The sequence below is a fragment of the Bufo bufo genome, chromosome 4, assembly GCF_905171765.1.
Source record: "Bufo bufo chromosome 4, aBufBuf1.1, whole genome shotgun sequence".
Classification (NCBI taxonomy): Eukaryota; Metazoa; Chordata; class Amphibia; order Anura; family Bufonidae; genus Bufo; species Bufo bufo.
The window spans coordinates 552,093,850-552,118,565 of record NC_053392.1 but is presented as its reverse complement, the minus strand read 5'-3'; the positions used below and the strand labels follow the sequence as shown (position 1 = coordinate 552,118,565).

At 47.2% G+C, this 24,716-nt stretch overlaps 1 protein-coding gene across 1 annotated transcript in view; it reads right to left on the bottom strand.

The window, feature by feature from the left end:
• SPRED2 (sprouty related EVH1 domain containing 2) overlaps positions 1 to 24,716 on the bottom strand; it is a 91,874-nt gene that overhangs the window by 36,226 nt on the left and 30,932 nt on the right. Inside the window, exon 2 of the mRNA XM_040430105.1 lies at positions 1,601 to 1,775. Within this exon, the coding sequence (XP_040286039.1) occupies positions 1,601 to 1,775 (175 nt within the window). The remainder of the gene's footprint in view (positions 1 to 1,600; positions 1,776 to 24,716) is intronic.

The window sequence follows — 24,716 nt, the reverse complement described above, 5'->3', positions numbered from 1 at the left end:
GGTCAAACAGATGCCTTAAAAGGGGCTAGCCGAGTTAAAAGAATAAATGGCAGAGAGTACGGTATATTACAATACTATTAAAATTACATTCACTGTGCTGAACCATCTGTTCCAGTGTCTTTGCCACCATATTGTAATGATTTGGCTGCAGCGATGACAGGTGTGACCGCTTCAGATAAATCACTAGTCTCATCCGTATATGGCACAAAACCTCTGAGGCCAGCGATAGCGGCACGTGACCACTGCAGCCAGACAGCTACGTCACTGCTGCAGCCTTGTACACAAGCTCTGGGAGGATGACCGGAGCTGCAACAGTGGAAACGGCGAGGGAGTAACTGGTCAGTATAGGCTCAATTTTTTTTATTTCTTTTTTATGACATTTAGTGGCTTTTGGAGAGTTTTTTTTTTTTTTTAATTATTTTAAATAACTTAAAATGACCACCGCTTTCATGGATAATTGTTATTTTCATAAGGAAGAAGCAGGAACGATCAGCGAAGCACTGTGCCTCTTCCAGAGCCTGTAAACCAGCAGCGCTCAACTTTCCAAAGAGAGTCAAGTGGGTAAAGTGCCCACACCACGATCTGCGCCGGTATTACGAGCAGTTGGTGAGACCTACAAGACGTTTTGCACGTCAGAACATATCTCCCCCAGACACTGGAGCAAAGCGTTAAAATGCAGCAGTCCGGCAAGCGCTAGTCAAATGCAAATGATTATATGAAAGTTCAACCGATAGTCACTCCGTCTAATACGCCTTTGAGCCGCTGCCAGACATGCCTGGTGGGGGCTCATCACCCTGAGAAAGAGGAATCAGACATGATGAAATCTAACCCTAGGATACTTCTGTCCAGTGACATCAGGCCCCTAAACACGTTACACGGGTGGTGGGTTTGGCAGACATTACTATGAGGTGTAGGCCTCATTCACACCTCTGCGATGACATCTGTGGCAAGATGGTCAGCGGTGGAGAACGGTTCTTCATCCTCATTCCACGAACATGGCTAGGCTGAAAATTCCAGGACATCTACCAGATGCCATGGTTATCAGTGACCTGTAGACTCCAATGGGCGCATTTGGTCGGCAAAGTAGTGCATGTCTCCGTGGTCTTTCCACAACACATTAAAATCAACGGGCAGGTGTGCAGTCCGCGATTCACGGATTTGCGAGAGAGGTCTTACATTTCTCATGAAGACAACCTAGCAGCTTATGCCTAAGTCAAGGAAAAAGGAATAAAGTGGCCCCTGGTTTACTCTGGAGTCCTAGCCGTCTCACAAACAGAAGGTAGTAATTAAGCCCGTGTCCTCCTGGATGCTTTACTTAACAGACCGTTTTATTTTACTTCAGCGCACATTTCTATTATCACACACAATAGTGTGTTCTGAAACCGCTCGGCTATGCTCCCTGAACAGGATACAACTGCAGCCAGGGAGCAAACCCTGCCAAAAATGGATAACTAGGTTTGATTTGGACACAGAAGGAAACTATTGCAAAAAGCACAACAACAAAAAAGTGTCTCACAGTATTAGGGGAAGGCAGCAGTCGTACATAAAGGCCATCTAAATGGGACGGCCACAAAAAAAAAAAAAAAATAGTTTTCATTACCAATTTGTCTTTTATTCGTTCTCCGTGAATGAGAAAGTCACTTCTTCCGATGCCTTCTGGGTACACTTTTGAGACTCCAACCCGACTGATTCCGCCGCCTTCATGTGGTAACCAACCCCCGCTGGAGTCATCTCTGCTCATAACCACAGCCTTCACACGCACTATGTAGTTGTCACTATTGAACAGAGGAAAAAAAGAAAAAAAAAGGTTAAAATAAGCAACAGGGAACAAACCCTCACAGCAGATACATGGTGCACAGATAAAAGCCCTATACACACGCGCAATAACACAATGCACTTAGAATACAAGTTTATGGTTTCTATGCCCTGTAGGGTGGCTCGTGGCAACAGGCACCACCATGAAAATATTCAACTGGCAACCCCATCCATGATGTATCCCTATGATAACATAAGATTACATAGTTGTACTGGTTCACATAGAAAATACACCAAAAACAGCCTATACACTATACATGGGATGATGTACCGGAAATGTAATGATAGACTATAGACTGCATATGTAATATAGGCACGTGCGTGGTCCTGGTTCATCTAGGTCCTTTTTTTTATGGGGGAACCACGTCCTAATGACTCAGAATGCCCCCTTAGGGTATCTAGAATAAGACTCGATCACCGAGTATTTTTTTGGCATGTTCAATCAATATCATAGTGAAGATTTTATCGTCTCCTGTTAAAAAGCTAATTCCATATGGGCAAGCAATATGGCTTCACTTTGGCTACAGCTCTAACTTCAGGTCTACTTATCTATTGGTACTTATGAGAGGAAAACCTACTTAATAGGTTTTTCCCATGACTATTATGGCATCTTGATCTGTCAAGAGCCTCACCGATCCTCAGACTAAAAGGACTGTAGGGCCGGTTTAGTGGATGGGGCTGTAGTATAGCGTCCGGTGTAGGCAGAGACCTGCAGCGCCGGTTTAGTGGATGGGGCTGTAGTACAGTGTCCGGTGTAGGCAGTGATCTGCAGCGCCGGTTTAGTGGATGGGGCTGTAGTACAGTGTCCGGTGTAGGCAGAGACCTGCAGTCCTGCTTTAGTGGATGGGGCTGTAGTATAGCGTCCTGTGTAGGCAGTGATCTGCAGCGCCGGTTTAGTGGATGGGGCTGTAGTATAGCGTCCTGTGTAGGCAGTGATCTGCAGCGCCGGTTTAGTGGATGGGGCTGTAGTACAGTGTCCGGTGTAGGCAGAGACCTGCAGCGCCGGTTTAGTGGATGGGGCTGTAGTACAGTGTCCGGTGTAGGCAGAGACCTGCAGCGCCGGTTTAGTGGATGGGGCTGTAGTACAGTGTCCGGTGTAGGCAGAGACCTGCAGCGCCGGTTTAGTGGATGGGGCTGTAGTACAGTGTCCGGTGTAGGCAGAGACCTGCAGCGCCGGTTTAGTGGATGGGGCTGTAGTACAGTGTCCGGTGTAGGCAGAGACCTGCAGCGCCGGTTTAGTGGATGGGGCTGTAGTACAGTGTCCGGTGTAGGCAGAGACCTGCAGCGCCGGTTTAGTGGATGGGGCTGTAGTACAGTGTCCGGTGTAGGCAGAGACCTGCAGCGCCGGTTTAGTGGATGGGGCTCTAGTACAGTGTCCGGTGTAGGCAGTGATCTGCAGCGCCGGTTTAGTGGATGGGGCTGTAGTACAGCGTCCTGTGTAGGCAGAGACCTGCAGCGCTGGTTGAGGCTATGCTCACATCACCGTTATGGAGATCCGGCAGGCTGTTCAGGCACAGAGCAGCCTGACGAATTCATTACTTCACCGCCGAATCCTCGCTGACTGTAACGAAGCCAGGCAGTGATCCAGTCACTTTCCGGCATAAATGGCATGTTTTGGCCAAACAAACCCTGTCGAATGCAACGTTTTTAGTTTTGTTTTTTTTGTCTGGTTGACAGTCGGATCTCCCTAACGGAAATGTAAACGAGGCCTTAGTGCATGGGGCTGTACTAGAGTGTCCGGCAGAGCTGGTTTGGAGGATAGCGCTGTAGCGTAGTATCCTACATAGGGAGTAGTCAGGAAAAGTTTTAAAGGGGATAAATCCTGAAACTCTGAGCAGGGCAATTTTTCTGTGCTGGGAATTCCCTGTTACTTTCCACCTATAGAATGTGCCCATTCCTGTACGACTATCCCAGGGGCCACAGGAACTTCATGCACACAGTTCAGCCATGAACAAGCCCTTATACATCTCCTTTCTTTAGGAGCTCCTCCTGGTTTCTGCAGAACGTCCGATTTATGGTTCATATATAAAACAATGTAATTGTCAGAAAATCTGCACCAAAAGGACAGTTGGTGCAAATGAATGGAGCTTTTTATTACCCCCATTCACAGGTAGTGGGAAAAGAAACGGATTTCAGAGCATGCTGAGCATCAGATTTTAGGCATCAGTGTTATTCAGAGGGTGTCCGTCAACTGTGACCTAAATAAAGGGCCTGGCAGAGGAGTAGCGTAAATACTTTTAAGGCCCAGTCAGCCGCCAGTGTTTGCCACCATATTTCCATGCCCTGTACATACAAATTGAGTTGCTTTTCTCTTTGTACACAACAGGGATGCTCCCCCATTGAGAACGGCAGGAAATTAAGGATTACAGAAACCAAAAGTTTTGTAAAAGCAGCTGCTAAACAACATTGCCGAAGGCGTGCCTAGAGATGTCCCCCTGCCCGAGAGCGGTGGAGAACTGCAAGGAACATACAGACTGCATACAGATCACGGAAGGAACGCAGGGAACTGGCTCTTTCCCTGCTCCACTCGCCACTAAACCAAGCATACGAAATTCTCCGGTTGCTCACGATTCAACAGACGTCTCTCGTCCTCATTCTGTAAACAAATACAAAAGGGACGGCGAATTGCAATCTATTCAATAGTGTGAACCCGGCCTGACCTAGAAAGCAAACTATTGTCAGAATTCACTTGAATTTGCCTAGTTCGGTTAAATTTACAATTCTGCAGAAAAACGGAGCACGGTGGCTCAGTGGTTAGCACTGGGGTGTTGCAGCGGTGGGGTCCTAGGTTCAGATCAGACCATGGGCAACATCTGCATTAGGGCTGCAACAAATACTCGACTAAATCAAGTAATTCGACAAAAAAAATAAAAAATCCTTGATGCAAATTTTTTGCATCGAGGATTCGTTTGTGTCACGTGACCACGGAGCGGGCGTGAAGCGCTTGCTATTACTCCCGCTCTGTGGTCTCCGGCTGGGCTCAGAATACTCACTTTGCCAGCAGGGGGCCTCCGGACACTCCACAGCATGTCCATGGTCCCGCGCTGCACTGACCACCTGACGTACGCACGCCGTGACCAGACGCGTGCACGGAACGATGGAGTGTCGGCGTAATGAACGATGGGTGTCATAGCAACCAATGACGCTTTGCACTCCGGGTGTCAGGAGAATCGGGGGGGGGGGGGGGGGGGGGGAGGGGGAGAGCTAATGGCACCAAGGGGGGTGGTGGGGGAGCGGCTGGCACTGGGGTGGGGGAGAGCTGATGGCACTGGAACTGATGCACTTGGGCTGATCGCACAGGGGAGAACGAAGGGTGTTGGGGTCTGATGAGTTTTTATAAAGGAAAACAGTCTATTAAATCATTTTTTCTTATTTGAATACTCGATTAATCGTAAAAAATAATCGTTTACTGCAGCCCTAATCTGCATGTTCTCCCTGTGTTTGTGCGCGTTTCCTCCGGGTATGCCAAAGACATACTGATAGGGAACTTAGATTGTGAGCCCCATTGGGGACAGTGTGATGCTGAGGTCTGTAAAGCGCAGCAGAATATAGTAGTTAGGGATCGACCGATTATCGGTTTGGCCGATATTATCGGCCGATTATGAGGATTTTGAACGTTATCGGTATCGGCATCTATTTTGCCGAAATACCGATAACGTATGGGGAACACAGAACGCGCTGCTCTCAGCGCGTTCTGTGTTCCCTCCGCAGCACAGGGGAGAAGGAAGCAGTGTCTCCCTCCCCCTGTGCTGCTGCTGCCGCCAATGAGAGGAGAGAACATAAGAGGAGGGGAGGGGCTGTGGCCACCGCTCCACCAATGAAGATAAGCCTTTCATTCATCCATATACAGGAGGCGGGAGCTGGCTGCAGAATCACATAGCCGGCTTCCGGCCTCTATGAGCGATAGCTGCGATCCGCGGTAGTTAACCCCATAGGTGCCGCGGATCGCAGCTACCGCTCATAGAGGTCGGGAGCCGGCTATGTGATTCTGCAGCCAGCTCCCGCCTCCTGTATATGAATGATTGAGAGACTTATCTTCATTGGTGGCGCAGTGCGCCCCCCCCCCCCCCCCCCCAGTATTAATCATTGGTGGCAGTGCGCCCCCACCCCAATCCCGGCCAATAGTAAAAACATTGGTGGCGCAGTGCGCCCCCCCCCCCCCCCCCCACCCAGTATTACTCATTGGTGGCAGTGGCCACTGGATCCCCTCTCCCCTGCTCCTCTGATCGGAGCCCCAGCTGTGTAAGCCTGGGGCTCCGATCGGTTACCATGGCAGCCAGGACGCTATTGAAGCCCTGGCTGCCATGGTAAGCTCCATGCTGCTGTGTGCACAAAGCACAGAGCAGCAGGGACAGTGTGAGATCCTATTCACCCTGATAAAGATCTATCAGGGGGAATAGGACAAGGATTCTAGTCCCTAAGGCCTCTTTCACACTTGCGTTGTCCGGATCCGGCGTGTACTCCACTTGCCGGAATTACACGCCGGATCCGGAAAAACGCAAGTGTACTGAAAGCATTTGAAGACGGAACCGTCTTCCAAATGCGTTCAGTGTTACTATGGCACCCAGGACGCTATTAAAGTCCTGGTTGCCATAGTAGGAGCGGGGAGCGGGGGAGCGGTATACTTACAGTCCGTGCGGCTCCCGGGGCGCTCCAGAATGACGTCAGAGCGCCCCATGCGCATGGATGACGTGATCCATGTGATCACATGATCCATGCGCTTGGGGCGCCCTGACGTCACTCTGAAGCGCCCGGGGAGCCGCACGGACGGTAAGTACACTGCTCCCCCGCTCCCCACTACACTTACCATGGCTGTCAGGACTTTAGCGTCCCGGCAGCCATGGTAACCATTCAGAAAAAGCTAAATGTCGGCTCCGGCAATGCGCCGAAACGACGTTTAGCTTAAGGCCGGATCCGGATCAATGCCTTTCAATGGGCATTAATTCCGGATCCGGCCTTGCGGCAAGTGTTCCGGATTTTTGGCCGGAGCAAAAAGCGCAGCATGCTGCGGTATTTTCTCCGGCCAAAAAACGTTCCGTTCCGGAACTGAAGACATCCTGATGCATCCTGATGCATCCTGAACGGATTTCTCTCCATTCAGAATGCATTAGGATAATCCTGATCAGGATTCTTCCGGCATAGAGCCCCGACGACGGAACTCTATGCCGGAAGACAAGAACGCAGGTGTGAAAGAGCCCTAAGGGGGCTAAAAGTTAGTAAAAAATAAAAAAACACAAAAATATTAAGTATAAATGAAAAAGACTTATAAAAAAAAATACACATTAACAATAAACAAAAAAATATACACATTAACAATAAACATTAATTTTCAGCAGATTTGTGTAGGAATTTATTTTTTTTCTCAAAAATGAAAATTCCCAGAATATCAGTATAAATTATCGGCTATCGGCCTGAAAGTTCACAAATTATCGGTATCGGCCCTAAAAAATCTATATCGGTCGATCCCTAATAGTAGTGCTATATAAAAAAGATAAAAAGCCTGTATAGACGAGTTGGAAGCAGGTGGGACCAGTCAACCATCTATCTAGGGCTCGTTCACATCTCGTCATGTTGAGATTTCCAACCCCCTGATCCACCAGAAGAACAGAAAAATGAAAAAAATGAAAAAAAAAACAAAAACAAAAACATCATATCTGTCTTAGGGTACTTTCACACTAGCGTTATTCTTTTCCGGCATAGAGTTCCGTCACAGGGGCTCAATACCAGAAAAGAACTGATCAGGCATATCCCCATGCATTCTGAATAGAGAGTAATCCGTTCAGGAGCATCAGGATGTCTTCAGTTCAGTCATTTTGACTGTTCAGGCAAAAGAGAAAACCGCAGCATGCTACGGTTTTAGCTCCGGCCCAAAAAAACGGAAGACTTGCCTGAATACCGGATCTGGCATTTAAAATACCGGAATGCCGGGTCTGTTTGTCCGGAAATGTGAAAAAAATAATTGAAACGGATCAGTTTGTCCGTATGACAAACAGACAGACGGATCCGTTCTTGCAATGCATTTTTAAGACGGATGAGGATACTGATCAGTCTTAAAATGCAATCAGTTTGCATACGTTTTGCCAGATCCGGCAGGCAGTTCCGGCGACGGAACTGCCTGCCGGATTCCTCTGCCGCAAGTGTGAAAGTAGCCTTATTTTGAGCGTCAGTTGTTGTCAGTCTGTATCAGTTTGGGTCAGTTCATTCAAACATCAGTTATTTGTGATGGGAGAAAAAGTAAAAGCAGGACTTTTTTCGGCAGTCAAAAATAAGGCTACGTTCACATCTTCGTTAAGGAGGTCCGATGCAAATGCTGGCTGACGGCTGGACAAAAAACGTTGCATGTAAGGGTTTTTGTCCATATGAAACCCACACTTATGCCGGAAAGTGGCAGGATCACCATCGGATGTCACTGAAGTCAATGGGGATCCGGCAGTGAAGTAGAGGATCCGGCAGTGAAGTAGAGGATCCGGCAGGCTGCCCGGTGCCAGAACAGCCTGCTGGATCTCCTAACGGAGATGTGGATGAGGCCTAACCAATGTCTGAAAGAACGGACCACAACTAATGCTCAAAATCAGTTCTCGTGCACACAACTGTGTACATTTTGCAGCCCGCATTTTTTTTTTTTTGCGGGGCCACTGACTTCAACGGGTCTGTGGTCATGTTCTATATTTTGCAGAACAGACATACGGATGTGGAAAGCACAGTGATGATCCGTGTGCGGTCAGCATCCGTATGTCCGTTCTGCAAAAGGATAGAACAGATCCTATAGTTGGCTGCAAAATGTGGACCACGAACTTATTGTCAAAGAAGTCAATGGGTGCGCAAAAAATGTGGATGCAACACGGACAGTATTCGCAATTTGCGGATCGCAAAGTACATACAGTCGTGTGCATGAGGCATATAATGGATACGTTTATTTTTTTGCTTTTCTGTTCTTCTGACAGATCAAAGCAGATGTGAACTCAGCCTATTGTGTTTGGGGCGTCCCGAGTCTCCCTATGTCAGGGAACAGGAACCAAGGAGCTAGATTTCAACACGGCCGAACCTTTGTTACCATCAAAAGGTAGGACTCTGCCAGCTTATATATCCACCTCAGCACTCAAAGCACAACGTGTATGGGTATCTTACGTTTTTAACTATGCTTAGCCGAAAAGAAACCGAAAACATCTACAGACTCAAGAACAGGTGGAAGTTCACTATACACATGAGATCTGCATCTCAAAATCCCAGCAAGATTGGTGCCCATCTAATGTCTACAGTGGCCTCCCAACATTCCCCTAGCGACTGATGTTGGGGGGAGATGAGGATCGGGCATGTTGGATTTCAATGCCCGATCCTTTTCTTCAAGGCAGTGGCATTTTCCCCTCTCCTGTTCACTAAATGTGCACACTCGGCCAAGCAGATATATTGGCACAACACTGCTGGGTCAATCAATGGCTGCAGCGGCGCATGGGACCCCGTCCATGCCAGAAGTTGACATGCAAAGACCAAAGCACAGTGAGGACAGTGGTGGACCCAAGGAGCCCAAAGCAGGCATCGGGAAGCAGGCAAGTATACTTCTCTGAACAGGTCTGCTGGGTGGGGGTACTTAAAGAACTATATAAAGTTTAATCGCCCCCTTTAAGCGGGTCATACATTTCAAGTAGATGTCAGCCTAGGGCTTGTCCAACCGAAATACTACTCCTGACCCCTTCATACACATGCATGCTTGGCTCAGCCCTATTTTCTGAATGGGCAGAGGGAAGAAAGCTGCTGCCAGAGCTTTCGGATCTTTTGCTATCTGCAGTGAGGGGAGAGTCGGGCCTCGTTCACATCTCCAGTCAGAGATCCGGCAGGCTGCTTTGGCACAGGGCAGCTTGCCGGATCTCACAGGATCTGGCATTACCGGATCCTCTACTTCCCTGCTGAATCCCTATTGACTGCAATGAGGTCTGATTTCAGGCAAAAATGCCGGGTTTCGGCCAAATACCGTTGCATGTATAAATTGAAACCACAGGGAATTCAGAGAGTGAGCCCACAATGGGACCGATGACCATCTCAGTACAGAGCTACAGAACACATCAGTGCTAGATAGGCAATAGGAATAGTCGAGAAGGGGGTTAATATGTCAAGTGGCTATAGAGAGATTCTTACCTGACTCAAGAAAGTTTTTATGTCACATAAGAAAAAAAAGAAGAAAAAAAGAAGCTAGGTCGTTAGGAAGTATCCAGCAGGGCAAGGGTTAAAATAACCTGTCTAGGAGGATTAGCCTAATAGAAAAGCTACCTGTCAGAGCTGAAAGGACAGACATGTTACGACATCAGAAAGGAGAAAGACTTCTTTAAGCGCGATGTTTGCAGCTTGGAAAGAAAGGTCAGGAACTGGTTCAGTGAAGCGCCAAGTAAGACCGGGCGGACGGACACGTCTGCGGACAGCACAGAGCTTGGGGCACTGTAATAACACCGCCTGGAGAGTCACCCCGTCCTTCGTCACGTGCCATCTCCAGAGGACAGAACAGAAAGTGACTGGAGCTTCTGGTGCAATGGCAACACCCTCAGTGCCCCAAGGGGCTCATTCGCATATACTAAGAAAGCCCACGTATTAAAGGGGTTCTGCAGTTTTCTTAAACTGATGATCTATCCCCTGGATAGATCAGCAGCATCTGATCGGCGGGGGTCCGACACCCGGGACCCCTGCCGATCAGCTGTTTGAGAAGGCAACGGTCCCGGCAGGAGCGCCGCGGCCTTCTCGCTGTTTACCGCAGGCCCAGTGACGTCATGATTAGTATCAATGGCCGGGGAGAAGCTAAGCTCCATTCAAGTGAACAGAGCTTAGCCCCGGCCAGGCGATTGATACTAGTCGTGACGTCACTGGTTCTGCGGTAAACAGTGAGAAGGCCGCGACGCTACTGCCAGGGCCGCTGCCTTCTCAAACAACTAAATCGGCAGGGGTCCCGGGTGTCGGACCACGCCGATCAGATGCTGATGGTCTAGCCAGAGGATAGATCATCAGTTTAAAAAAAACTGGAGAACCCCTTTAAGTTAAAAGTTCATTACAATCAGCTGACAAGTGCACATACATACAGGAAGAGGTTTTCATTTACAGGTGACAGACACCCTTTAAGGGCATGTCCACATGCAAGTGAAATGTTGCAGATCTTCTGCAGCATTTCTGCCGGAAATCCAAATGGTATGTCTTTTGGTTGTAGATTGCAGTGTTGAAATGCTGCCATGGATGACAACTGTTAAGGGTCCAATCACACGTCCGTTTTGGTGTTCCGCATCGGTTCCGATTAAAAACGGAACGTTATGCGGATACATTCATTTTCAATGGAATCCGCAAATAATCGGACAGCACTCATGGTGCTCTCCGATTCCGTGATTCCGTTCCGTGGGTTCCGTTATTCGGATCCTGGAAAAAAAATATACCCGGTCCTACTATTTGTCCGATTTTGCGTTCCGTCATCCCATTCTAGTCAATGGATCCGTCAAAAATGCGGATGACATGCTAAAAGCATCCTCATGTCATCCAGATTTTCGGATCCGCAAAAAACAGGAACGTTTATCTGGAAAGGTAAAAATACTGACGTGTGAATGCACCCTAATACGTCTTTTCAAGTTACAGGTACTGTACATGGCTGCGGATTTGCCACATGAAAGGAAACTGCAATCTGCAGCATTCGTGGCTAATCCGTAATGGTATACTCAGACGTAGCGGTCAAGAACTGCACATGAATAAAGTGGTAAAACCACGTGCAGTTTCCCCATCCAATTCTTGGCTGCACAACTAGAACTACAGCACAAGAGCTACGCCTAAATGTACACCCTAAGGGCAGGCACAGACGAGAAACTAGCGGCGTGGAGCAGTGCGAGTTCCCGTTCTGACTTCTGCTCCTGACAGGATCGCACAGCATTATAATGACTTATAAGGCCGTGTGGCACAACATTACACTGACAACACTCTCAGTGTAATTCAACACATTCCAGGTCTCACAGCCTTAGAAATCATTATAATGCTGTGCGATCCTGTCAGGAGCAGAAGTCAGAACGGGAACTCGCTCGTCTGTGTCTGGCCTTTTACACTGGACAGTAAAATTAGAGTGGAAAAATTGGCATATTGAGCAAATTTGACGAATTATTCTCATTTTCTAGTTCACGTAGGAAAGGAGGAGGATAAGTGATAGAAGTAACAAAAAAACAACAAAAAAACCAACAATGTTACATATATCATAAGCGTATCTCTTAACGCACTTTTGTGCCTTGCAACGCACTTTTGACAGGTTTAGGGCCGTTTCACGCGAATGTAATCGCTCCAGAAAAAAAAAGAAAAAAAAGAAGAAGTATCTCCCAGGCCAACCGCGCTCCCCTGATCTGAACTGACTATCAGAGTGTTTTATGTTGCAGTCAGTTCATATCTGATCATGGATCTCTTGTACTAAACTCACATGATGATGATTTCTTTTTTAAGACTTACAAAAAACTAATCTTTTTAGAACATTTGTAAAACAGCATTTTTCTGCATCTACATTTTCCCTGCAGGTCCAGCTTTTTAACATTTTATATATACTTTCTAGACCAGGGATGGCCAACCTGCGGCCCTCCAGCTGTTGCAAACTACAACGCCCAGCATGCTTTGACTTCGGGAGTTGTAGTTTTACAACAGCTGGAGGGCCGCTGATTGGGCATCCCTGTTCTAGACCAATGTTTGTTTGTTTTTTTGTGGGTGTGGGGATGGCGGTATTATGAAGTTTCCAATACCATAGAGGAGAGAGAAAATTCATGGAGGCATAGACATCTATAAAAGTTGTCTGATGACTTGCACATTATTCAGGTTCTTGCATGTCGGGCTGCACGAAACAGCTTGCTATACAGATACAACCCCCCCCCCCCCCCTCAGGATTACAAGGATTATGAAGATAATGGTGTTTTGAAAAGTGAATACAAAAGACCTAAAACCCATACAAAATGGAAAAAAATAAAAAAATTGGTGATGGGGGAAGGGGTTTTGGATATACACAGCATTTCAGAATCTTAACAGTAACTGACAAACCAACTAGTGATCTCTATGGAGAAAAAAATTCAACCCTATGACTAACACCCAGTGAAGTCCTGTCCTTGAAACATGACAATGGAAAATTGTCAAGCCAGATTTCCGTCCGTAGACAGCTGTTTCAGGTGCTTGCCCCTCATCAGTACAGAGCAGGATTCTGGCTGGCTGAGAGGGTGCTGGCTCTCCTTAAAGAGACCAGCTGTGTATGGTGACTTATTGGCAGTGCTCAATAGGATATTTGGCTTGGCTATTTTCCCTAGTCATGGTCCAAGACTTGGTAAAAAGTCGGACTTTGACTCATAGGGTGCCACTTGCAGAAGGTGGCGCTAGATGGTTCTCTTTCCCTGGGAGATACCTATTTTTATTTCCCATGAAGCATTGCCATGGAGTGCTGCTAAAAAGTCTCCATACACAGCTGGTCTCTTTAAGGGGACCCACCACCCTGCCTAAATTGGATTTCACAGAGGAACACAGAAGGAGACATTAACAAGGCTTTAGCGGCAATGTAACAGCCATCATTAAACACGTCTTGGAGAATATAGCTTCCTTCCTCAGCACAATTCTACATCCTCAAGCAACAAAGTGCCGTGAGGATGATTCATTACTGGCTTAGATTATATGCTCCTTCTGTGATGCCATGTAGATAGCCATGGTCGCTGCCACACTGTCCATGGCACAACATGCAATGCTCCTTCTTCAAAGATATATAGCACATCGATCAAAGATTTAAACGCAGCAGTCACTCCCCAGTATGGGGATGAAGAATGATTGTCAGCACAGTTTACATACTGCTGGCAACACGTCCCTGTTCACACAAAGATGTGCTGCCGAAAAACGATCATATTTATGACCGAATAATGAGATCAACAGCGGACATGTTTACATGAGGCAATAATCTAGAACAAGATCCTTTGGCCCACCACTGGCCTATGTGAAAGGGTCTTCAAGGAGTTTTCCCACAATGCAACGCTTTGCACAGGATAGGGGATAAATATCTGATCGATGGGGGTGCGACTGCTGTGCCCCTACCAATCATCAGAACGGGGGTTCTGTGACCCCATATGAATGGAGCGGCAGGTCACGCATGCGCGGTGCTGCACCTTGCACGCTCTGCCATAGACAGCAGAGTACAGCACTTGGCTATTTCCATCAGTCAAACCGAGAATGAATAGAGCGGCAGGGCGCATGCTTCACCTGATGCTCCATCAGGATGGAGGAACTGGACCCAGGTTCTCGAGACTGAGGGTCCAAGCAGTCAGACTCCCACCGATCAGGCACTTATTCCCTATCCTGTGGATTTTAGTTACTACTTACATCCATATGTAATAACTATGTTGTGCCAGTGGTTTATTATTTCTTCTAGAAGTTATGAATGAATTACTAGCATTTGGAATGAAGGTCCCGATGTGGTTGTGCCCTGCACAGTCTGACACTGGCAACACTGGTAATGTCAGACTGTGCAGGGACACACCTGCAACTGGTAACACCCGGCTGGAGCTTTATTGCAAACTGCTAGCAATTAAATTGCTGGTGTGATGATCTCGGGAGCAGTCACATATGACAGTCACCCCTGTGGTAGTGATACGAGGAACACCAACAGGTCAGCGATATGTGCTGGACATCCTGCGTCTACACATGTGCTGCCTCATGGCAGGGCTTCCAACTTCCAGCTGCAACATCGGTGGGCAAATGTGCTGCAGGATACCATACGGAACCTGGATGCCTCCATGACCAACCAGATCTCATCTTGTATCCAGGCTAGAGTCGTCCAACAGGGTCCTGGAGCCTCCTTTGTACAGTTCTCCCCAATAAACTTCACCTTTCCCTCTAATATTGGAATCACTTACATGCATCATCATTACTAGGGATGAGCGAATTTCATATTTTGAAATTCGTTTTCGGTTCGTATTGTGGTATTTACTGAATTCTGTTATGGATTCCATTACCACGGACCATAACGCAATTCCATGACGGAATGCAAAACAGAATGGCTTTAGAAGAAGTCTATGGCCTGCGTAACGGATCCGTCCCGTTTCCGTTATGCAGGAGAGGACTCCAGCGTATATGAAAGATCCTCACAAAGAAATTTTAAGGAAACCTATAAAATTTTTTGCAGTAATGGCAAACCTTCCAATCCTGCACCTTCTGCAAGGGCCACATACAGACATGCAAAGTACCTGTTCATGTTCTTGGGGCTAAACTGACAGCATCCAAAGATCCCAATAGCGATACTTTAGGAATAGAGACCGCTAAAAAACTAAATCTAAATGAGGTCCTAGTTGTGGCCAGTCTTTCACATCTAAAAAGTGGCTATAGTTAAAGGGTTACTCCGGTTAGCAAGTTATCCTCTACCCACAGATCGGTGGGGGTGCTACCGCTGGGATCCTCACCGATCAGAAGAACCTTCGAAGCCCCCCCCAGAAATGGACGGAGCTGCTGGTCGGAATTGCGCGCCACTGCTCTATTAATTTCTATGGGGGTGCCGGAGATAGCCAAGTGCTGACCCTCAAATCTTATAAAGGCCAATACTGTGGTCATTTTTTGCAAGATAAGTGGTCCCCACACGGTGTGTGTATGTCGCGCCTCCCCATGAGGAACAGTCACAAAGCGAATTCTCAATTTTAGGTCTTGTTCACATTAAAAACAGACCCACGTTTACTTATGCCACAGAACCTAGATGTTGTCGTAAACTGTGCCATTTGGAGCAAATTAGTCAATTTAGGATAAGACCTCATGTGCACGATCTTATGCGTTTTGCGGTCCACAAACCACGGATCTGCAAAACAAGGATCCTGCCTGTGTTCATGCCGCCAATTTTTTTTACCCCTATGAAAATGTCTTATACTGGTCTGTTTCGTGGACAAGAATAAGACACGTTCATTCTTATAGCAGGCAGCGGAATGGACAAAATAGATGCGGACAGCACACCGTGGCCCCACTAAGACGAATGGATCCACAAAAAATGTGGATTGGATGCAGACCGAAAATACGGTCGCGTATATAAGACCTTATAGAAATCCTCTGTGTTCACCAAAAGGTCATGAACAACCAGGAAAAGGAGTGTGCCTTGCTGGGAAAAGGGAGCGCGATCCAAGATTTGTCATTTTGCTAAAATATTGTGCCACAATTCTGGGGTAAAAATTCTGTTGCTAAATAAGACAACCACGGCCGGTTATACAAAACCTCATCCAGCCTGAGCCACCATGGTAAATCTGGAGCAGGTCTAGACAGCCTAAGGTTACGCCACGGACAGGATTAGTAAATCTGCCCCACTGTGACTTTATGGATACAAAAAGTTCAGTTGTCCGTCATCAAGGACATCAGTTTGAGAACTTCATTTCCATATCTGATTTGGTCACAAATAACATCTAAGTTTGAGTCAATTCTTCGCCATATCTGCAGTCACAAGTCTACAGGTTATATTGCTTCAGGGCATTTATACAGTATGCTCTCCCCCATCTGAATTTTGGAGGTCCAGCTCTTTAGGGCTCATGCACACTGTCGTTGCCTGTATTTCATGCCGCAATACACGGGCACCGGCCGTGTGCACCCCGCATGCCGCACGGATGCGGACCTATTCACTTGAAAGGGGTCTGCCATACGCAAGGTAGGTGCAGAACTACAGTGTGCTTCCGTGGGGTTTCTGTCCGTGCCTCCGCACTGCAAAAAAGTAGTGCATTTACTACTTTTTTGCGGTGCGGATCGTGGACCCCATTTAATTCAATTGGTCCGCGATACACATGCGGCGGTGCTATGGTCGGTGTGCAAGGGCCCGGCCGGCACAGCCTCGTGTGCCTGAACCGAAGGCTGCATTAGACCGCCGGATGTGGCAGATGATTGTGGGGAGGGAAGCATTCCTTCCAGGCAGAGGAGACCGCCGCTATTACATGCAGCCATCTTCTCCGCAGCGGTCCCCATGCTGTATAGTGGTTTGCTGGCGGCAGATTGTTATTAGACACCAAGAACTGCTGCCTGCAAGCTATATATTTAACCTGTCTAAGGATTTGGGATTTCCCATTGATAGAGCGTTTGCTCGTTCATCGGGCAATCGACAGCAGTATCATACCGTCAGATGATCGCATGCGAACGCTCATTGGCACTTATCGGATTAAATTTTCTTTTTAAAATTGGGCAGTGTAACACAGGCTTTAGGGCCCATGCAAGCAGTACTGCTGAATGTGCAGACCGCGTACAACTGTGCAGACCGCGTACAACTGTGCAGGCCGCGTACAACTGTGCAGGCAGCGTACAACTGTGCAGGCCGCGTACAACTGTGCAGGCCGCGTACAACTGTGCAGGCCGCGTACAACTGTGCAGGCCGCGTACAACTGTGCAGGCCGCGTACAACTGTGCAGGCCGCGTACAACTGTGCAGGCCGCGTACAACTGTGCAGACCGCGTACAACTGTGCAGACCGCGTACAACTGTGCAGACCGCGTACAACTGTGCAGACCGCGTACAACTGTGCAGACCGCGTACAACTGTGCAGACCGCGTACAACTGTGCAGACCGCGTACAACTGTGCAGACCGCGTACAACTGTGCAGACCGCGTACAACTGTGCAGACCGCATACAACAGTCCCTCTTCGTTATTCAGCAGGGACAGGATTTTGTTAAAAATAAAGAAATAAAAAATTCCAACAAAAACTGAAAGCTTACATCACATAATTAAACGCAGAAAACCATCTGGGTCAAGCGATTGATGGCGGCGGCGGACATCCAGGCGACGAGCTTGTTTACCCCAACACAATGCACCAAAGTGGTCATTGACCAGCACAAAAACAGCAGCAATACTCCAGGCCATTCTCTGATGTGCGCCCTTATCTGGCCGGCATAGGAGCCTGGAATGTTTCAGCCAAGGGTTCAAGAGGAGATATTTAAAGAACAACACTGGCCGGAAACATTTCTCATGTCCTGATTGTCTCCAAAAAGCAGCAATACTGACAAAAATACGTAATGTGGAGGAAATAGGCAAGCGAAGAAAACAGGAAGCGCTGGAAGCTTATTTTTGTCATTTTTTGGGTGTGTTAGAAATTGACGTTCTGAAGGTTTCATCCTAATGTGACGGAGTTATAAAAAGCAATGCTTCAAAGCCTAGAGTGAGGTACAAGGGCGCCACGGTATAGACAAGACAGACAGATGCGCAATATCCTATGGGAAACCAAATGATAGGCAATGTTACTCTGCCCTCTGCGACTCCATGGTGCGATAATGTGTAAAAACCACACTGCGCCTGAATCTGAATCCTTTTGTAATTGCATGCAATTCCAAATTTTGTACAGCCACTGAGTTATCCAATAAAATCTATCTGTATAGCGCCACCTGCTGTATGTTCTTTTCCTCATGTCTCTGTCCACCTCCCTGGGATGGACTCATGTGCTCCGTTCCATCCTTCAACTGTCACCATCTGTAGCTACTGTTAGAAGCGGTGGCAGTTAAAGGGAGAGAACTGCAGCAGAAAGTGCACACCCCCTGAGCCGCAGCAGAAAGGACATGGCCCCTGAGCTGCAGCTTAATATAAATCTAGCAGAGCAATGAATTTGGAGATCTCTGGAGGTCCTCGGCTGGTTCTAAGTTTGTTAGAAAGAGATGCCATTTTTTACACTAATCATTCGGATAACCCCCTTTAAGATGCATTAGACTAGATTATTAAAAGGGAATGAACATTCGAACGAACACTCGTCCCGATAAATCGGCCCATATAAAAGGTGGCGCAATCACTAGATGAACGAGCAAAACGCTCATTCACTGGGGGCCATTCACTGTTTGTCCAGCACATTAACTCGTCATTTCTAGGCAGCAGATTGTGGAGGTCGATCACTGGGGTCCCAACTTCATGCGCAATAATTGGCTTGAATAAGGGGCTCGTGCACACAAACGTGTTTTTGGTCTACATCCGATACGCATTTCTTGCGGGTCGGAGGCGGACCCATTCACTTTAATGGGGTCGCAAAAGATGTGGACAGCACGCTGTGTGCTGTCCGCATCCGTATGTATGTTCCGCGGCCCTACCAAAAAAAAAAAAAAATAATTGAACATGTCCTATTCTTGTCCAGTTCTATAGAGGGCTAGGGTGTTCAGCGTTTTGCGGATCTGCAAGTTGCAGACAGCAAAAACGGACGTGTGCATGAGCCCTAACAGAGCAGCTAACTCTAATTCATAGGCTGATTGGCATCTTTTACCAGGATGAAAGATGCCCGATTAGCGGCAGCACATACATACAATTAGGTATGTGCTGGGGGGAGAAGGGGTGTCAATTTGTTTGCTCCCCGTGTAATCAAGCCGATGCAAACGAGCGCAGGTGGATGTTTTATCACCCACCGGCGCACACTCTGCCCATATATCGGGCAGTGTAATGCCACCTTTACTCCTCTCTCCCTTCTATATAACTAGAGCTATGTTGTCTACAGCCATATAACGTATTAGCTTCACTCAGGGTAAGAGTTTTTTTTGTTTGTTTTTTGGGGGGGGGGGGTGTTACACCTTTCAAAAAATAAATAAAAAGAATTATAATTATGTTTTCCTTATATTTTCAATGCCCAGTATCACGGGATGACGAGTCTGCAGCATTATACCCTGGCTAGAATTTTTCTTCAGTTTATATATTTTTTCTATTTAAAATATTTCTCACGAGTCAACCCCTTTCATATTAAAGCCGCAATGATTTCACGGCTTCAGGGGAAATGGAGTATTATATGGAGGCCAGTCAGATGACTAGTCATCCGTTAAAAGGATTATCTGGAAATTAATACTGATGGCCTATCCTCAATCAATATAAGATCGGCTCGACTCCCGTTACCCCCGCCAATCAGCTGTTCGAAGAGGCCGGGCGCTCAGCGCCGTAACCTGAGCCATGTGACGTCACCATACATCGGTGGCAGCTCAGCCTCATTCAAGTCAATGGGGCTGAGCTGCAAGACCAAGCACAACCGCTATACGGCGCTGAGCTTGGTAAGCGAATGGGAGGCGACCACAGCTGTGGCGAGCGTGGCGGCTTCCACAAACAGCTAATCGAGGGGGGTGCTGAGACTTGGACTGCCACAGATTTGATGTTGTGTATAACCCCTTCATATATAACAAATGCGCACATACCGTGTTTCCCCGAAAATAAGGCCTCCCCAGAATATAAGGCCCCCGAAGCTACGGTACCGTAAGGCGTCTGACTCCTCTGGACCCTACGGGCGCCGCCACGCAGCTCACCGATTGGCCGCAGCGCAGGCGGTGCGAGATCTCTTTAAATCAGAGAGCTGCCGCCTTCTTCCGCCCGCTGCTCGCTCTGCCCTGACGGAGTCTGGCTCACTCACAACTTGGCTGGCACGGACACACAGGGGTGACAGGTGGGGGGGGGGGGGAATATCTGATGGAAGGTGGGGGATGTCTGGTGAAGGTGGGGGAAGACGACTAAATACGGTAATGCACTGTCCACTGGCACAGGGGAGGGGGATTATTTAAAATGACACAGGAGGATCAGAAGGGGGAACTAAAATGGTACGGTAATCCCCCCCCCCCCCCCTCTGATTCTCCTGTGCCATTTTAATTCCCCCTTCTGATCCCCCTGTGTCATTTTAAGTGATCCCCCTCCCAACCCTGATACCCCTGTGCCATTCTTCTTCATGGAGAAATAAGACATCCCTTAAAATAAGACCTAGCAAATCTTCGGGAGCAAAAATTTATATAATACACTGTCTTATTTTCGGGGAAACAGGGTAGCTACATAAAACACCACAAGCGCGCCCGTCACTACGGTACACATATAAATGTTCTTCTAACAAAATAAAGCTTGTAGTAACTGGTCGTTTCTAAAGAAATCTTTAAGGCTCTATTCACACATCCGTGGTGTGTTGCGGACCCGCAAATTGCGGATCTGCAACACACCCGCCCGGCACCCCTATGGAAATGCCTATTCTTGTCCGCAAGCTGCGGACAAAAATAGGACATGTTCTATCTTTTGCGGAGCTGCGGACCTGAAGAGGTGTGCTGTCCGCATCCATTCCGTCCCCATAGAAAATGAATGGGTCCGCACCCGTTTCCGCAAAATTGCAGAACGGATGCGGACCCATTTGCGGACGTGTGAATGAAGCCTTAAGGTAAAAGTATATTTCCTGCAACTCCGGTTATCATCCGCTTTTTGCATTCAAACAAACCGCGCGCATCGTGTAGCTGTGGAGGAATGGAGCTTCATCTGCTCTCAAGGTTGTATCCCATATGCAATAATAATCACGCTGACCCTACATTTCCTTACTTCAAAGACACATCTGTAGGCGATATTTAATCAAAAACACACGGGCGGCTTTTCTAAATCAAACCATTTTCAGCTTTAGGAGGAAAACATGAAAATAAATAACCGAAATAAAAAATGTGTCATTTAGCCGCAAAATTTCACGAAGATCAGACAATACTAACATGACAACGCTTCCACATTCCGGGTCCTTACACACAAAATTTGGATCTGGAGGTTTTTTTAACTGTAAAAAAAAAAAAAAAATATATATATATATATATATATATATATATAATAATAATAATAATAATAATAATAATAATGTTGTTATTATTAATAGTGCCTTTTCTTTTGCCACCTATCAACTGCCGCACCCTCTTCACTTTGAGGGCACATTCAGACAACTGTATCCGTTTTTGCGGTCCCCAAAACACAGATACCAGCCTTGTGCGCGCCGCATTTTGCTGTGCTTGCTTTTTTCGCGGGCCCGAGGAACTGAAGTACGGGGGCGGACAGCACACTGTGTGCTGTCTGCATCTTTTGTGGCCCCAAGGAAATGAATGGGTCCGCACCCGTTCTTCAATATTGCAGAACTAATGTGGACACAAACACACCGTTGTGTGAATGGGCCCTGATGGACAGGCGTGATCTGTTTTCACTGCCTGGCCCTGTCAAATTGCACAGGGAGCAGCAGTTGCAGAGACAACAGAGCCTGTAGGTGTAACAGTAACGCCCCCGTTGCTCCTAGAGGCTCATTTGCATATTTGAAATCTTCATTTGTCTCAGCAATACAGACACATATGAACATGGGACCAACACAGATGCCTTCAGCTGCCAAGCGCACATGTAACAGGTCAGCCAGTGTCAGAGGTACAAATCTGCTGACAGATGCCCTTTAAATAATACTGTAAATCTAAAATTTGCAACTTTTTGCATCTTGTCTGTTACAAAGGGAACCATCCACCAATGACAACCATTCTCCCAAGGAGAACTTTTGCCATTTGGCAGATACAGATACTTCCTCTGATGGGAAGCTAAAGATGCTGTGACCTCCATGACAATCGGCCAGTGTGGAATCAGAAAACGGAGGAAAATTTACCATGGAAAAACTTTCCGCTCATATTACAGACTGTAACAATTCCTCATTTCCCGGTATTGAAAAAAGAACAAAGAAAAAAAAACAACATCCCATTCCACCACTAACACTAAGGCCCCTTCCAGACGAGCATGTCCGGATGCGTTGCAAATGCGTTCAGTGAAAAATGCGCAATCGCGTTCAGTTTTTATCGCGCAGGTGCAATGCGACTTAAAGGGGTTGTCCGGGTTGAAAACCCGAACATACCCTTATTTTCACCCTGGCAGACCCCTGAGGCTAGCATCAGAGCATCTCATGCTCCGATGCGCTAAATTGCGCAGGGCAAGCAATCTTTTATTTACAATAACACACTGCCGGGCGGAAACTTCTGCCCGGCAGTGTGTTCGGTGACGTCACCGGCTCTGATGGGCGGGCTTTAGCGCTGCCCTAGCCGGTTTACTGGCTAGGGCAGCTCTAAATCCCGCCCATCAGTGCCATCACCGGGGTTCCTGTCAGCCCCATGGAGAGCTCCGGTACATCACCGGATCTCCAAAAAATGCCTTTAACCTGCGCGATTTAGCGCAGGGCAAAGGAGAGCATCGGAGGATGAACTGCTCCGATGCTGCTGTCAGGGGGGCTGCCGGGGTGAAAATGGAGATATGTCCAGGTTCAGCCCGGACAACCCCTTTAATGCGTTTTGCACGCGCGTGATAAAAAAACTGAATGCATACAAACATTCTCTCTTAGCAACCATCCGTGAAAAACTCGTCGCGTACGCGCTTGATTGCGGATGTGATGCGATTTTCACGCAGCCCCATTCACTTCGATGGGGCCAGCATTGCGTGATAAAAAAAAAAATAAAAATAAAATAAAAAATATATATAAAAAAAAAAATAAAAAAAATCGCAGAATATAGAACATGCTGCGATTCTCACGCAACGCACAAGTGATGCATGAAAATCAACGCTCATGTACACAGCCCCGTTGAAATGAATGGGTCCGGATTCCATGCGGGCGCAACGCGTTCACATCACGCATTTCACCCGCGGAGAATACTCGCTCGTGTGAAAGGGGCCTAAGGATTCTAACACACTAATTCGCACTAGCGTTTTATTTTTTTCCTTTACCACCAAAAATGCCAGAATAATCTTTTTTTTTTTTTGGGGGGGGGGGGGGTTTTTATGGCCACTCGCGTTTTTTGCACTAGCAGTGTTTTCCCACTAGCACTTTTCTTGTAACGGCCTTTTTCCACACAAGGGTGCGGGCAGCCTTGGAAAAATTCCACACACATTTCCATGAAGATTTCTATGTGCTGCCACACCAAGAACAGCACGTGTCACCTGTACGTTGCATGCGGATTCCAGGCCTTAGGGGATGTTCAGAGATATTTATTTTTGCACAGATATCGCTCCAAAAATGCGCACAGATCTTCCCAACTGATTTTAATGGGGAATCTGCATGTGAATTCACACTGCGGAAAAAAGAATTGACCAGTCTATCCTCAACATGGATTCCGCCCCCAGAATGTGGTGGGATGTGGAAGGTCTGCAATAGAAAATAAGTTCCGTCCATCTGAATGGGGCCGTTTTGGCGGCAAGCACATGGATTCCTGCAAGCCTCATTCAGAGGAATGGAGCCGATATTCAGTCACCGACATTATCTGCAATAAAACCCCCCGTGTGTGAAGCCGCTCTTAGGCTGAAAACACACAAGGGGATTTTGTGGTGTTTTTCTGCACATGAAGTTTTTGGGTGTGTGTTTGGCATTAAAATCGCCAGCTCCAAATGTTAGCTAAACGTTAACTGCAAAAATAACGAGCGGGGCCAACAGGCGTTTTTAAAAAAAATATTTTAGCCTCGTTCATTTTTTTCCAAATAGGTGCCGTTTTTGGTCTCTGGCATTTTTTTTTTTTTTTTTTTTAAAACACATGTAGATGCTGCTGGCTTTTTCCATCCCCTAAGGCTACATTCACATCACCACCGTATGTGTTTTGCGATCCACAAAAAAAAAAAGTCAGTTTTTTTGGCGGATCCATTGTAACAATGCCTATCCTTATCGGCAAAATGGACTAGAATAGGACATGTTCTTTTTTGCGGGGCTACAGAACAGACATACGGATAGCGTACGGTGTGCTGTCCTCATTTTTTGGGACGGACACAAACAAAATACGTCCATGTGAAAGTAGCCTTATCCATAGAAGAAAAAACAAAAAAAAACTGTGGTGCCACAATGCGACATGCTGCTACCGCGACAGTTGCAAGAGATCCATCCAAGTTGGATATTTTTGCCATGGTCGCCTCGCAGTATGTTGCACTGTGACACCATTGACCATCATTGCTAAAAAAAAAAAAACGGCAAAGAACTTTTCAGCGACAAGAAGTCACGAGACAAATGTTTCCGTATAGCTGTACCCTTTTTGGTTGCGCAACACATTTCGTCATGTAGAAATTAATGGAGCGGCTGCCCACATGCCCGACCAGCTGCTCCGCACATTTAAGGGGGACTGCAGGAGAGACGGAGACCCTGTTCTCGTGACTGGTGGGGGTCCTGGCGGTACGACCTCCACCGATCTAATAGT